Source organism: Rhinopithecus bieti, unplaced genomic scaffold (assembly GCF_001698545.2).
Source record: "Rhinopithecus bieti isolate Rb0 unplaced genomic scaffold, ASM169854v2 scaffold_12049, whole genome shotgun sequence".
NCBI lineage: Eukaryota > Metazoa > Chordata > Mammalia > Primates > Cercopithecidae > Rhinopithecus > Rhinopithecus bieti.
The window spans coordinates 909,609-923,721 of record NW_016807278.1 but is presented as its reverse complement, the minus strand read 5'-3'; the positions used below and the strand labels follow the sequence as shown (position 1 = coordinate 923,721).

General features: G+C 41.6%; 1 protein-coding gene across 8 annotated transcripts in view; it reads left to right on the top strand.

Moving 5' to 3' along the window:
• DYRK3 (dual specificity tyrosine phosphorylation regulated kinase 3) overlaps nucleotides 1-13,757 on the top strand; it is a 19,292-nt gene extending 5,535 nt beyond the window's left edge. For 4 of the 8 annotated variants that reach the window (XM_017880897.1, XM_017880898.1, XM_017880899.1 and 1 more), the window contains one exon: nucleotides 5,711-7,520. In XM_017880897.1, coding sequence (XP_017736386.1) covers nucleotides 5,711-7,288 — 1,578 coding nt within the window. In that variant the 3' untranslated portion in view covers nucleotides 7,289-7,520. Of the gene's footprint in view, nucleotides 1-4,744; nucleotides 4,860-5,710; nucleotides 7,521-8,023; nucleotides 8,653-13,459 lie in introns of those variants that run through there. The other 4 variants (XR_001887139.1, XM_017880903.1, XM_017880902.1 and 1 more) reach the window with 4 other exon arrangements.
• The last annotated feature ends 356 nt before the right edge of the window (nucleotides 13,758-14,113 follow it).

Sequence of the window (14,113 nt, the reverse complement as noted above, 5' to 3'; positions counted from 1 at the left end):
AACNACTGGATCCCTTCCTTACACCTTATACAAAAATTAATTCAAGATGGATTAAAGACTTAAATGTTAGATCTAAAACCATAAAAACCCTAGAAGAAAACCTAGGCAGTACCATTCAGACCATAGGCATGGGCAAAGACTTCATGACTAAAAACACCAAAAGCAATGGCAACAAAAGCCAAAATTGACAAATGGGATCTAATTGAACTAAAGAGCTTCTGCACAGCAAAATAAACTACCATCAGAGTGAACAGGCAGCCCACAGAATGGGAGAAAATTTTTACAATCTACCCATATGACAAAGGGCTAATATCCAGAATCTGCAAAGAACTTAAACAAATTTACAAGAAAAAATCAACCCCATCAAAAAGTGGGCAAGGGATATGAAATGTCTTCAAAAGAAGACCTTTATGCAGCCAACAGACATGTGAGAAAATGCTCATCATCACTGGCCGTCAGAGAAATGCATATCAAAACCACAATGAGATACCATCTCACACCAGTTAGAATGGTGATCATTAAAAAGTCAGGAAACAACAGGTGCTGGAGAGGATGTGGAAAAATAGGAACACTTTTACACTGTTGATGGGCCTGTAAACTAGTTCAACCATTGTGGAAGACAGTGTGGCGATTCCTCAAGGATCTAGAACTAGAAATACCATTTGACCCAGCCATCCCATTACTGGGCATATACCCAAAAGATTATAAATCATGCTGCTATAAAGACACATGCATACGTATGTTTATTGCAGCACTATTCACAATAGCAAAGACTTGGAACCAACCCAGATGCCCCTCAATGATAGACTGGATTAAGAAAATGTGGCACATATATACCATGGAATACTATGTAGCCATAAAAAGGATGAGTTCATGTCCTCTGTAGGGACATGGATGAAGCTAGAAACCATCATTTTGAGCAAACTATTGCAAGGACAAAAAACCAAACACTGCATGTTCTCACTCATAGGTGGGAATTGAACAATGAGAACACCTGGACACAGGGTGGGGAATATCACACACCGGGACCTGTCGTGGGGTGGGGGCTGGGGGAGGGATAGCATTAGGAGATATACCTAATGTAAAGGACGAGTTAACGGGTGCAGCACACCAACATGGCACATGTGTACGTATGTAACAAACCTGCACGTTGTGCACATGTACCCTAGAACTTAAAGTGTAATAATAATAATAAAAGAAGAGAACCCCTCCCTGTGTGGAAAAATTACCTCCCAGAATTCTCCAGATTCACTAGAGAAGATGACCTTGATGGTGGACTACACTGACGTAGCCTGCTTTGTTCTGGAAGGCATGCTGTAAGAGAGACGTAAAGTGCAGCCTACGTTGAGAATGTGAACAGGAGAGTGAGGAAGCCTGACATATGTTGGGTGAGGTGAGGCAGATGTAGTGGGTATGGTAAACCTACAGAATGGTGGAGACAGGGACAGCACAGCCCCTTTTAGGTATCTAGAGGGCTCCTACTTGAAATTTGGACATTTCTGTGTAGTTCCCAAAGGCAAAGTAAGACTTATTTTGCAAGGAGAGAAATTTAGGTTTACCTTAAGGAAAAACCATGAATCAGGGACTCCAAATGACATCATTAATATTATTGTAATAGTTCTGTGGAAATTACATTTCTGATATGTATCTGTTCGTATTTATGTTGTATACCTGAGACCCTCTCATTATCACAAACAGAAGTGAAGGCCTTCAGAGCCAGTGCAGCCTTACATGTAAGCAGAGTAGGGGAAATTCCCAGGGACAGACCCTGCACCACAAATAACCTTTCCTAACAGCTTGTCACTGGTGACTGCAGTTCCTAGAGAGGCATTCCTTTGGGTTAGGGCATTGATCTTCTGTTGAAGTTCAAATATCCATGGAGAAGTAACACAGTCCATTGTATAGCGAGTGGAAAGTATGTTTTATGTGGGGAGAAAGTGGGTGAGGCAATTCCGTGTATCCTAAGCGAAGGCCTATTGTGGGGGCCTTCATTGAGCAGAAGGCGTAGTTAGTGCTAGACGCTTGATGGAGGGAGATCAGACTGGAGAAATGGAGGAAGCCACCAGAGAGAGAAGAGAGAAAAAGGGAAGGGGAAGGGTGTATAGGAACTTAAACTTCAATGTATTGAGAATTTTGCTGAATTGTAACCAGTGTCTTAAATATTTTATAGTTGGTGAAGTTATTATTATGAATTAGAATTTGATTCACACAACATCCTACAAGCAGATATTATTATCCACATCTTGCAGATAAAGAAACTGAGGCTCAGGAAGGCAACAGGGATCTACAGTTTTTTTGTTTTTTGTTTTTTTTGAGAAGGAGTCTTGCTCTGTTGCCCAGGATGGAGTGCAGTGATGCAATCTTGGCCCACTGCAACCTCTGCCTCCTGGGTTCAAGCAATTCTCCTTTCTTAGTCTCCCAAGTAGCTGGGATTACAGGCACATGCCACCATGCATGGCTAATTTGTGTATTTTTAGTAGAGACGGGGTTTCACCATGTTGGCCAGGCTCATCTCCAACTCCCAACCTCAGGTGATCTGCCCACTTTGGCTTCCCAAAGTGCTGGGATTACAGAAGTGAGCCACCACAACCAGCTGGACCTACAGCTTTTAAGTAGCATAGCCAGGACCCCAACCCAGGCCTTCTGACTCCTTGTTTCTTCAGGATGTGTTTCAGAGACTTCAGCAGTAAATATTTAGATGCATTAAAGTTAGGTAGTAAAGATTTTAAGGACAACTAGCCAAGATGCTTGTAGATGTTTGTTTTTGTTATGTAAATCTAATTAAAACCAAACAATTAAAATTCTTTTTCTAGTTCCACCAGATTCATTCCCTAATAGATTGCAGGCTGGAGTGCAGTGGTGCGATCTCAGCTCACTGCAACCTCCACCTCTCCAGTTCAAGTGATTCTCCTGTCTCAGGCTCCTGAGTAGCTGGGAATGCAGGTGCGCACCACTACGCCTGGCTAATTTTTGTATTTTTAGTAGAGACGGGGTTTCACCATGTTGGCCATGCTGGTCTCGAACTCCTGACCTCAGGTGATCCACCCACCTTGGCCTTCGAAAGTGCTGGGATTACAGGCATGAGCCACTGCGGCTGGCCAATATTTAGATTCTATATGCAGTCCTGTTTATTTTCTTGACCAGTGATAGTTTTCTATTTTGGTATCAGAGAGACTGTATGTACTTGGGCAATATCTGGCCCCTTTATTTTAAAACTAAATGCCAAGCTGTGGCTACATTTGAACTGGCTTCTTGACTTTAAGATCATATAATACATGATGTAACTATAAGTGTTCTATAAATATTTAAATTGATTAAATGATTTTTTAAAAGGACTTTTATAACTGAATTACGGGGGCTGTCTGAAGTATGCCAACACTTAAATTTTGTCATTTATGTTTTTTAATATTGTTTTTTGTTATTTATTTTGGTAATTTATAAATACAATTTTGTTTTGCTTAGGTTATATTAAAATTTCTAGTTTTAAAGATTTGACCACTTTTAGCTTACATTTTAGAGATTATAACTGTAGCCCAGAGCTCCTCCGGAATTAATCTGTTCCTCATACTACAGATTATCAAACAGATAAAGGACATAATTCTTCAGGGTCCATTGAGAAAAACAGTTGTTCTTTTAAGTATCCTAGACTTCCTTTTATTTTAACAACAGATTTAGTATTTTATCTTTCCAGCCCCTTCTTAGTATTTTTCACTGATTTCTTTTTTTATTTTTTTGAGACAGTCGCTCTCTCTGTTGCCAAGGCTGAAATGCAGCAGTAGCGTGATCTTGGCTCACTGTAGCCTCCACTTCCTAGGTTCAAGCAATTCTCCTGCCTCAGCCTCTCAAGTAGCTGGGATTATAGGCATGCATCACCACATCTGGCCTTGTTTTTTTTGTTGTTTTTTCTTTTTTTGTATTTTTAGTAGAGGTGGAGTTTTGCCATGTTGGCCAGGCTGGTCTCAAACTTCTGGCGGCCTCAAGTGATCTGTCCGCCTTGGCCTCCCAAAGTGCTGGGATTACAGGGATGAACCACCATGCCTGGCCAAATTTTTTATTTTATTTTTTATTTTATTTATTTTTTTGAGACGGAGGCTCACTCTGTCGCCCAGACTGGAGTGCAATGGCGTGATTTGGCTCACTGCAACCTCCACCTCCTGGGTTCAAGTAATTCTTGTGCCTCAGCCTCCCAAGTAACTGGGATTACAGGCATGCACCATCATGCCCGGCTAATTTTTGTATTTTTAGTAGATATAGGGTTTCACCATGTTGGCTAAGCTGGTATCAAACTCCTAACCTCAAGTGATCCACTTGCCTTGGTTTCCCAGAGTGCTGGGATTACAGGCGTGAGACACCACACCCAGCCAAAAAATTTTATTTTTTAAGGTGTACAATATAATTGTTTTGATACAGGTAGTGAAATGGTTACTACAGTCAAGCCAATTAAACGTACCTGTCATCTCACAGTTACCCTTTTTTCTTTTTCTTTTTTTTAAAATTATACTTTATGTTCTAGGGTACATGTGCACAACGTACACATTTGTTACATATGTATACATGTGCCATGTTGGTGTGCTGCACCCACCCTTTTTTCTTAATATTAATTAATATTAATTTTACTTAGGTGTTTGGTTGTTTTTGTCCTTCTTTTCCTCCATCTTATTTCAAAAAACCTTGTTTCAATTCAAAGACTCTTAATTCAGAGGAGTAAGTAGAGCTTTTTTCTGTGGGTCACTGTCCCTTCCAGGAGAAGACTGTGGAAAACCTAGTGAAAGAAGTGGTACTCCTTAATCAAGTAGGCTCTTGCTGGGGAACAGTTTTTAAGAAGCACCTCAGGGACCTTGGACCCTCACTGTTATCAGGTACTTGAAGAATTGGTCCAGTTGATCTCCAGAGTTCTTTCTAACTTAGAGCTTTTGTGATTCAATGAACTAAGTTAAAAGGCTGCAGTAATTTATATGGGGACCTGGGAGTAGATGATTGAACACTTTTTTGATTCCAGGCCACAGTCAACATTCAGCCCTGCTAGTCTACAGATGCTGGGAGAACCTGGAGCTGAGTTATATTAATGGGAAGGGCCCTGGAATAGGAGCCAGAAGACCTAGGTTCAAATTCTGCTTCTGTCACTTGATGGTGCCTTATTGTTTACACTTCAGTAGGCATTATTTTAACCATGCTATTTGTCCTTAAGATTTGGGAAGATACTTGAAACAATTAGTAAACAGTGTAAGATAGTGCATATGTTATACATAATCAAGTACCAAATTATGTGGCATAAACTGGACAAACTGCAGTTAGGATGTGAGGTTAATTAGTATGGGCTTGGAGTAGTTCTAAGTGGAAGAGAGAGGAATTGAACTGGGCTTTGAAGGAATGTAGGAGTCGAGGGGATGAGGGGTAGACGGATTCCCAGTACAAGGACACATCTTTAAGAAGGAACCTGGCATGTGGGGGGCATGGTAAGACCATCTTGTCTTGAACAAAGCAAGGCATGTATGGGGATTAGGGATGGCCGCAATATTCAGGGAGTCTGAAAATTAATATAACATAAGTTGCTAGAGACTCTTGCTTTTCTTATCTCCTTTTTGGATCATTTTAACCTTAAAGTAAATATGACTGGATATGTTTTGGTGTTATTCAGTTAGAGGAGGGAAGATTCTTCCATCTTTCTGATGTCTTTATGACTTTAACATATTCATTGTCTCTTTCATAGATGACCACTGAGAAGTTTACAAGAGATCATACTCAGCACTTTTTGGATGGAGGTGAGATGAAGGTAGAACAACTGTTTCAAGAATTTGGCAACAGAAGATCCAATACTATTCAGTCAGATGGCATCAGTGACTCTGAAAAATGCTCTCCTACTGTTTCTCAGGGTAAAAGTTCAGATTGCTTGAATACAGTAAAATCCAACAGTTCATCCAAGGCACCCAAAGTGGTACCTCTGACTCCAGAACAAGCCCTGAAGCAATATAAACACCACCTCACTGCCTATGAGAAGCTGGAAATAATAAATTATCCAGAAATTTACTTTGTAGGTCCAAATGCCAAAAAAAGACATGGAGTTATTGGTGGTCCCAATAATGGGGGGTATGATGATGCAGATGGGGCCTACATTCATGTACCTCGAGACCATCTAGCTTATCGATATGAGGTGCTGAAAATTATTGGCAAGGGGAGTTTTGGGCAGGTGGCCAGGGTCTATGATCACAAACTGCGGCAGTACGTGGCCCTGAAAATGGTGCGCAATGAGAAGCGCTTTCATCGTCAAGCAGCTGAGGAGATCCGGATTTTGGAGCATCTTAAAAAACAGGATAAAACTGGTAGTATGAACGTTATCCACATGCTGGAAAGTTTCACATTCCGGAACCATGTTTGCATGGCCTTTGAATTGCTGAGCATAGACCTTTATGAGCTGATTAAAAAAAACAAGTTTCAGGGTTTTAGCGTCCAGTTGGTACGCAAGTTTGCCCAGTCCATCTTGCAATCCTTGGATGCCCTCCACAAAAATAAGATTATTCACTGCGATCTGAAGCCAGAAAACATTCTCCTGAAACACCACGGGCGCAGTTCAACCAAGGTCATTGACTTTGGGTCCAGCTGTTTCGAGTACCAGAAGCTCTACACATATATCCAGTCTCGGTTCTACAGAGCTCCAGAAATCATCTTAGGAAGCCGTTACAGCACACCGATTGACATATGGAGTTTTGGCTGCATCCTTGCAGAACTTTTAACAGGACAGCCTCTCTTCCCTGGAGAGGATGAAGGAGACCAGTTGGCCTGCATGATGGAGCTTCTAGGGATGCCACCACCAAAACTTCTGGAGCAATCCAAACGTGCCAAGTACTTTATTAATTCCAAGGGCATACCCCGCTACTGCTCTGTGACTACTCAGGCAGATGGGAGGGTTGTGCTTGTGGGGGGTCGCTCACGTAGGGGTAAAAAGCGGGGTCCCCCGGGCAGCAAAGACTGGGGAACAGCACTGAAAGGGTGTGATGACTACTTGTTTATAGAGTTTTTGAAAAGGTGTCTTCACTGGGACCCCTCTGCCCGCCTGACCCCAGCTCAAGCATTAAGACACCCTTGGATTAGCAAGTCTGTCCCCAGACCTCTCACCACCATAGACAAGGTGTCAGGGAAACGGGTAGTTAATCCTGCAAGTGCTTTCCAGGGATTGGGTTCTAAGCTGCCTCCAGTTGTTGGAATAGCTAATAAGCTTAAAGCTAACTTAATGTCAGAAACCAATGGTAGTATACCCCTATGCAGTGTATTGCCAAAACTGATTAGCTAGTGGACAGAGATATGCCCAGAGATGCATATGTATGTATTTTTATGATCTTGCAAACCTGCAGATGGAAAAATTGCAAGCCCATTGGTGGATGTTTTTGTTAGACTAGACTTTTTTTAAACAAGACAAAACATTTTTATATAACTATAAAAGAATTCTTCAAGGGCTAATTACCTACCCAGCTTGTATTGGCCATCTGGAATATGCATTAAATGACTTTTTATAGGTCAATGCATCTTTGTTATTATCGTCAGAGGTATTTCAACTGATGTATTATACTATTCGTTTAAATCTCTTTCTCTCAAGATAGAAGGTGTAGCAAAAAATGTATCCCAACTACCCCTCACTTCTAGTGTCCCTCGGCGTCTGTTCTGGAAAGGGTAATTTGGGATGTGGTGTTAGTTGTGGCCGAGAGCCAATGCTAGGTCCCTTACCCCAGTAGGCCATTCTCTAGGCTCATTCTAGGTGAAAGAGCTCACAGCAGACTGGGGTGGGGGAGCACCAGGAAGCTGTTGGTGACCTGGACAATTGGTGTCCCTGGTTTTCAGTGACTCATTCCTCTTCCCTTCAGTTCTCTGATGTTTGGTGTTATTATGTTGTTATTTTGCCTCTGATTTGTTTCCTAGTCACTCAAAGCATTTTACAGAAGCCTTACCACTTTACCAAATAACCCTGTAAGGTGCTGATTTAAAAATTGAGTCATATGCATCCTTCCTTCTTTCCTCTCCCATGTCCAAGGAAGATAAAACAGCTTCTCTGCCACAATTGACCCAGAATGCTAAAGATAGAGAATCAGCATGAAAACGGCAGCTCCCCAGCTTTGTGGTACTCCACGGACCAGCCTCCTTGCTGCATTTTCATAGAATCTCTTCCTTATAAAAGTAGTCACTCTCAGGTAAACCTTACTACAGTTTAAAAATGCTCCCCTCTTCTCTTTACAGCTACCTGCCACCTTAATGTGCCACATTTTTTCCCACTTTCACTTTAAGCTTAATGCTATTCCCTAGATCTGAGTGAACTTCAGTTAGAAGAAAACTAAAAATCCAGAAACTGGTGATAATCAATTGTTTTCCCCTTTACATTTCTTAATTTTATTCTCTTCAACAGCTTTTCTTTTTCTCTGCTAAGATTTAAACAGTGAGGGCTGATAATAAAACTAGTTGTTAAGCCAGTGTCCTACTTAGAAGGGTGGAGAATGGACAGAAACTAACTCATTGCTACTGGGTTTTGTTTGTTTTTTCCAGTCCCTTCCTCTATTTCTGTCCTCTTCCAGAACAAAAGTATGCTCAAGTTCTATCCTAAATGTGTACTTTTGGCTGGGTATAGTGGCTCATGCCTGTAATGGGAGGCTAAGGTGGGTGGATCCCTTGAGTCTGGGAGTTCAAGACCAGCCTGGGCAACCTGGTGAAACCCCACCTCTACAAAAACAAAAATTAGCCAGGCGTGGTGGCACATGCCTATAATCCCAGCTACTTGGAAGGCTGAGGTGGGAGGATCACTTGAGCTGAGATTGTGCGGCTGCACTCCAGCCTGGGCAACAGAGTGAGACTCTGTCTCAAAAAAAAAGTGTGTTCTTTAAAGTAGAATATTTGCTTTTTACAATATAGTTCTCAGAATGATCCAGTTCCATTTATTCTAGAATGTGGTGCAAACTTGACGAGATTGGAAGAAGCTCTTCTTGTTGGGCAGTGTAGTAACAAGAAAAGAAAAGAAAAATACCATGGGTATATTATTTAGGGAACTTTTGCTTTATCCAAAAGTAGTCATGACTGCTGTAGCATAGGCTGTGAAAAATGAGAGTGCAAATCTCTCTCATTTAAATGTCCAGGATGGCTTTAGTCTCCCAAGTACAAAGGCCAGATGGCAGAGAACAGCTTAAACTGAGCCTTTAGCCTCATTAATAGGAGGAAGTCTTGGTACTTTTGGCAACTAAGAAACTGGATTATTTAAAACCTTAATTATCTCCTTTACTCCTGGTTTACAGAAGGCAATAAATATACAACTCCTTTAGATCCCTCTAACTGCTGCTGAATTTTCTTTCTAAGTCTGCATCCTATCTCTTGATTGCATTGTCTGAAGAAGCTGTGTGAAATTTGTCTGGTCATTGGTTTTCTTGTCTGATAGTGGTATCTTGATCTCTTCACATGTCACACTAAATGCTGCTCATAACCCATCCTCGTCATCTTTACTCATCACTGCTTTCTTCAAGGGAGGTCTTGAAACTGCCTCACCTACCTCATGATCTGCTAGTCGAAATAGTGACTCTTTGGAAGATTGGTAGTCTCTGAATGAATTATCCAACGTCTGCTTCCCCACATTAACTGCATTGCATAGTTTTGGGAACTTTGCAGGTGCTAAATATTCATGGCCATGAAGATGAAACACCTTGAGAAATGGGAACACCTCTTCACTGTGTACTTGGATCAGCCTTCTTTCAACTACCAAGAAATGCATGATTTCTCTGCCAACTTCAGGAAGTAGTACAGCACGATTGAATCCTTCAGTGAATCTCTTCATCATAACATAGGGTGTAAAAGCTCACATCTACTCAAAAAACTCAAATCTACTTTTTCAGTAGATATGAGCTTACATTGACTTATGAATGATTTTCTTGTAGGCCCAACTGTGTCACGACCCTCCAGTTGAAACAAAGCATGAGTTATTTTTATATTGAGTCCTTGAACTGCTAGCCAGGTAGATGTTTCCTTAAAGTCCAGAGCAGGATCCAAGTCAGATGAAGGAGGTGGCACACCTGGCTTAACTGCAGATCAGGGAGCATTGAATCTCTACAATTTGCTGCATTGGATTTGTGCTTGGGTTTCTCACTGAATAGTAAATTAGAGAAAATGCTGCTTTTACTATTTTGCATTTTATATCAACATTAGCAGCCTGTTCCCACTCGGGTGCTGTCCAAGGCACATGTTTCCTTGGGATGTTTGGACAGAACGATCTGGCTTGATGTATTTCTTGGGCTCTGGTACCACATCATAGAGTTGGTTAAATGTAGTCAGTAGCAGTGTCAAGACAGCTGACACTGTCTTCCAAGAGTGAATGTGTTTGCCTTTGGAACTGCTGCTAACACCATGTGTGGGGCGGCGAGCACATCTTTAGGTGGTGGCAAGGCTGTGTCTGATTGACACAGATCTCCAATCCCTAACACCATATTGCTGTTGTCCTGAATTTTCTAACTTGGAGAAATTTAAGGATCTCCTGCATTATCTAGGCAGAGCATATGTTGAGGTTGTTTTGCCAGTTGTTATCAGTGTTTAAGAAGTGCTCCTGCAAACAAACTGTGTTAAAAGGATTGCGACCTCATAGGCATCTGATGTACACTGTGTTTTGGTGTTTGTGTTTTTAGAGTTCTAGCCAGTACTGTGCCTGAACTTGGGAGAGAAAGGACCCTGTGGCTGAGGTTGGTGTGTGCTCTATTTCTGTGTATCAAACGGACTATAAGGTTACTGAAACTGGGTTAAGTGAAAAGGCATAGACAACTCATTACACTGTAGACAGATTTTAGAAAGCTACAGGAAGGCAAATGGATGTTTCTGCCTAAATTTGGCAACCTAGAGAGTGATGCAGAGCAGAGTCACTGAGGTTGGCATGCCTGTCTTCTGCAGGCCAATGCAAGTTTTAGGAGAGTGGGCTGCTTAAAAACATGGTGCTCGTCCACATGAATTTGATGGTTTATGGGTGGATTTCAAGCTTAGGGACAAGTTGTGGTTTTTAGAGGCAGTAACCCTATGCCACCTTTTTGGCCACTGTTAAAGTTTCACTTGGATCCCTGCCCAGCCATAGCAATGAATGACCGAATTGGATCAGTTAGTGTAGAAATTCAGACTGTCTCTTCCTCAGTTATTGGATTGTTCTTTAGCCATTTTTCTTGTAGTCATTTCAGTCAAACTGGTTAGGTTAAGTGACTTACTGATTTCTAAATTAACAAAATTGAATTTCCAAATTGTTTCTGACATGGTGAGAGTTGGGTTAGAATTTTGATTTCATTCCCCAAGTCATTTTTTCTTTTTCTTTATTTTTTCTTTTTGAGACAGAGTCTCACTCTGTCGTCCAGGCTGGAGTGGAGTGGTACAGTATTGTCTCACTGCAGCCTCAACCTCCCAGACTCAGGTGATTCTCCCACCTCAACCTCCAAAGTAACTGGGACTACAGTCACGCGCTACCATGCCTGGCTAGTTTTTTGTATATCTGTAGAGGGGAAGTTTCACTATGTTGCTCGAGCTGGTCTTGAACTCCTGGGCTCAAGTGATCTATGTGCCTTAGCCTCTCAAAGTGCTGAGATTATAGGCATGAGCCACTGTGCCCAGCCTCATTTTTTCTTTCAATATTGGAAATTGGCTAATCCACCTAATACTGCTCATCCTCTTGTATTCTATCCTACCTTCTATCCTCAGAGTTATTGATATACTCTTTCATCATGTGCTATCATGATTTCTGCTTAGATTAGAAAGTAAGCTTCAAATGGGCAGGCCCATGTCTTCATATTGTTCTGAATTACAGATTTTGATGGCTGCTGATCATGTGCAGATGATGGAAGCTCATTTCCTTCCATGAACCAGGAGCATGCTCGCCTCTTCTCTTAAGTCTCTGATGTCTTCTTTTTGGGAAAGGGTAATCAGATAAGGATTATGTAAGGACACTTTCTTCTGGTCCAGTGTTAGATACAGTTACCTTGATAATAATGAAAAAAATGAGGCCGGGCGCGGTGGCTCAAGCCTGTAATCCCAGCACTTTGGGAGGCCGAAACGGGCGGATCATGAGGTCAGGAGATCGAGACCATCCTGGCTAATACGGTGAAACCCCGTCTCTACTAAAACATACAAAAAAATTAGCCGGGCGAGGTGGTGGGCGCCTGTAATCCCAGCTACTCGGGAGGCTGAGGCAGGAGAATGGCATAAACCCGGGAGGCGGAGCTTGCAGTGAGCTGAAATCCGGCCACTGCACTCCAGCCTGGGCGATAGAGCGAGACTCCGTCTCAAAAAAAAAAAAGAAAAAAGAAAAAAATGAATACCACCAAAACCTAACTATGATGTAAGAATTCTGCTTCTGCCCCCCAGGGGCTCTGAAAGAGTCTAGCCTGGATCTTCTTTCCCAGAGGAAGTTTGACTTATGACCATATTAGTATGCTTTATTTCTCAGTGTTTAAGGGAGTTGGGGCTGACAGGTTAGCTGGCTAATGTCATTACATTTTAGTTTTTGTGACATTTAATCTGTTAAGAAGGGGGCTTATTGCATAATCAAAAAAGAACAATAAAAAAATAAAAATTTCTACTGTGAAACTATTTTGATCTGTAGCAGCTAGTCATGTTAAAACACTTTCTGTTTTGCTTAATTCGTAACTACGCATAATTAAAGTTAAATGCTAAATTTTAGGTAGCAGCTGATAAATGCTTCTAAGCTTTCCTGACAGAATACTCCTACTACTTTGGTGAATCATGGAAAATTCTTTCTCCTTTATTTTTAATTATTTCTTTTGCATCTGTTATTGATGTCATCAACACGGAAGTTGGAAAGGTGACAAAGATTGTTCTAGACTGCCTCTGTATGCTTTTTCTCCTCTGAAAATTAAAAATACGTACTTATACCTTGAGCCAGGTGGAATTGCCAGAACATGTTTTCCTCCGTGTCTTCAGTCTAGGTGACCAGTCTGTAGAGCGCTATAACTTATTAGGCTTAGAGCAGCGGCAGGCATCTATGCTGTGGAAAACCTGGAGTCAGTACAAATAAGGAGTAAGAAAAGGCCAGGGATTGACAAATCAAAGAAGAGTTCTGCTCTGCCAGAGATTAGCCTCCCAGTTCTAAACATATTTTTAATATCCCCATTTTAACATATCCCATTTTCACCTTCAACCTATACTTCCTGAAGCCCAAACTTTTAAAGAATGTACCTCCAGACCTGGCCTTCAGCCTAGTATGATTAGGGTGTTTTTCTGAGTGTCTGTCAAATTATACTGGCTAATTTCAATGAGAAAAGATTGTAAGAGTCATAGTGAACCCATCCATAAAAGGACTAAAAGCTCTCTGGTTCCTGAGATCCACAACCCCTGAGAGAAGCCAAAACTACAAATACATCGTCTAGACTTTGAAGAAGCAGGATATGATTCTTAATATAGCTCACCCACCGCTAAGTCAAGCCTAGACTCTAATGTTTTTCTATAACAGGAGAAGCCTCCCTGACTGGAGACTAGAAAGAGTCTCACATCTTCTGCCACCACATGAATAGACTAAAAAGAAAGGAGAGTCCCAGATGGGGCCAAGTGGTGACCTGTAGCTATTTCAGCTCACAATGTCAGCCTCTAAAGCATCAGGTTTGAATGACTTTGGTGTCATGGGATTCTGTCCATTGTCCGTTTGAGTCTGCTGACATGCTTCCTCTGGAAAGTGCAGTTTGGCATGGATGAGTCAGTGGTTTTTTATTTTGGGGTGTTTTTTAAAAAATAAAAATGAATTACTTTGAGAATTTTTTAGCATCTCCTGATTGTTTCAAAACCAAGGCCGAGAACTGTCGCAGGCAAGAACTTGTGTGCCAAACTCTGAAGGAGGTGAGTACCAGTCACTGGGTAATTAGGGCTGTGCGGCAGGTACAGCTTCTCTCACTTGATGACAATGATACAGAAAGAAAATCTTGGGAAGGGACAAGGCTTCCCTGAGAAACAGCCTTACAGAGAGTCCGCCAGTATTCCTCCTTTAGTACCCAGAGCTTCTGTTCACAGTCTGCTTTGTGAGCTCCAGCCTTGCTGTGAAGGAAAATGGGAAAACATGTAGAATGCTCAGGGCTGACCATCTCCCAGGAACCTGAATCAGCAGCTCTCCCAT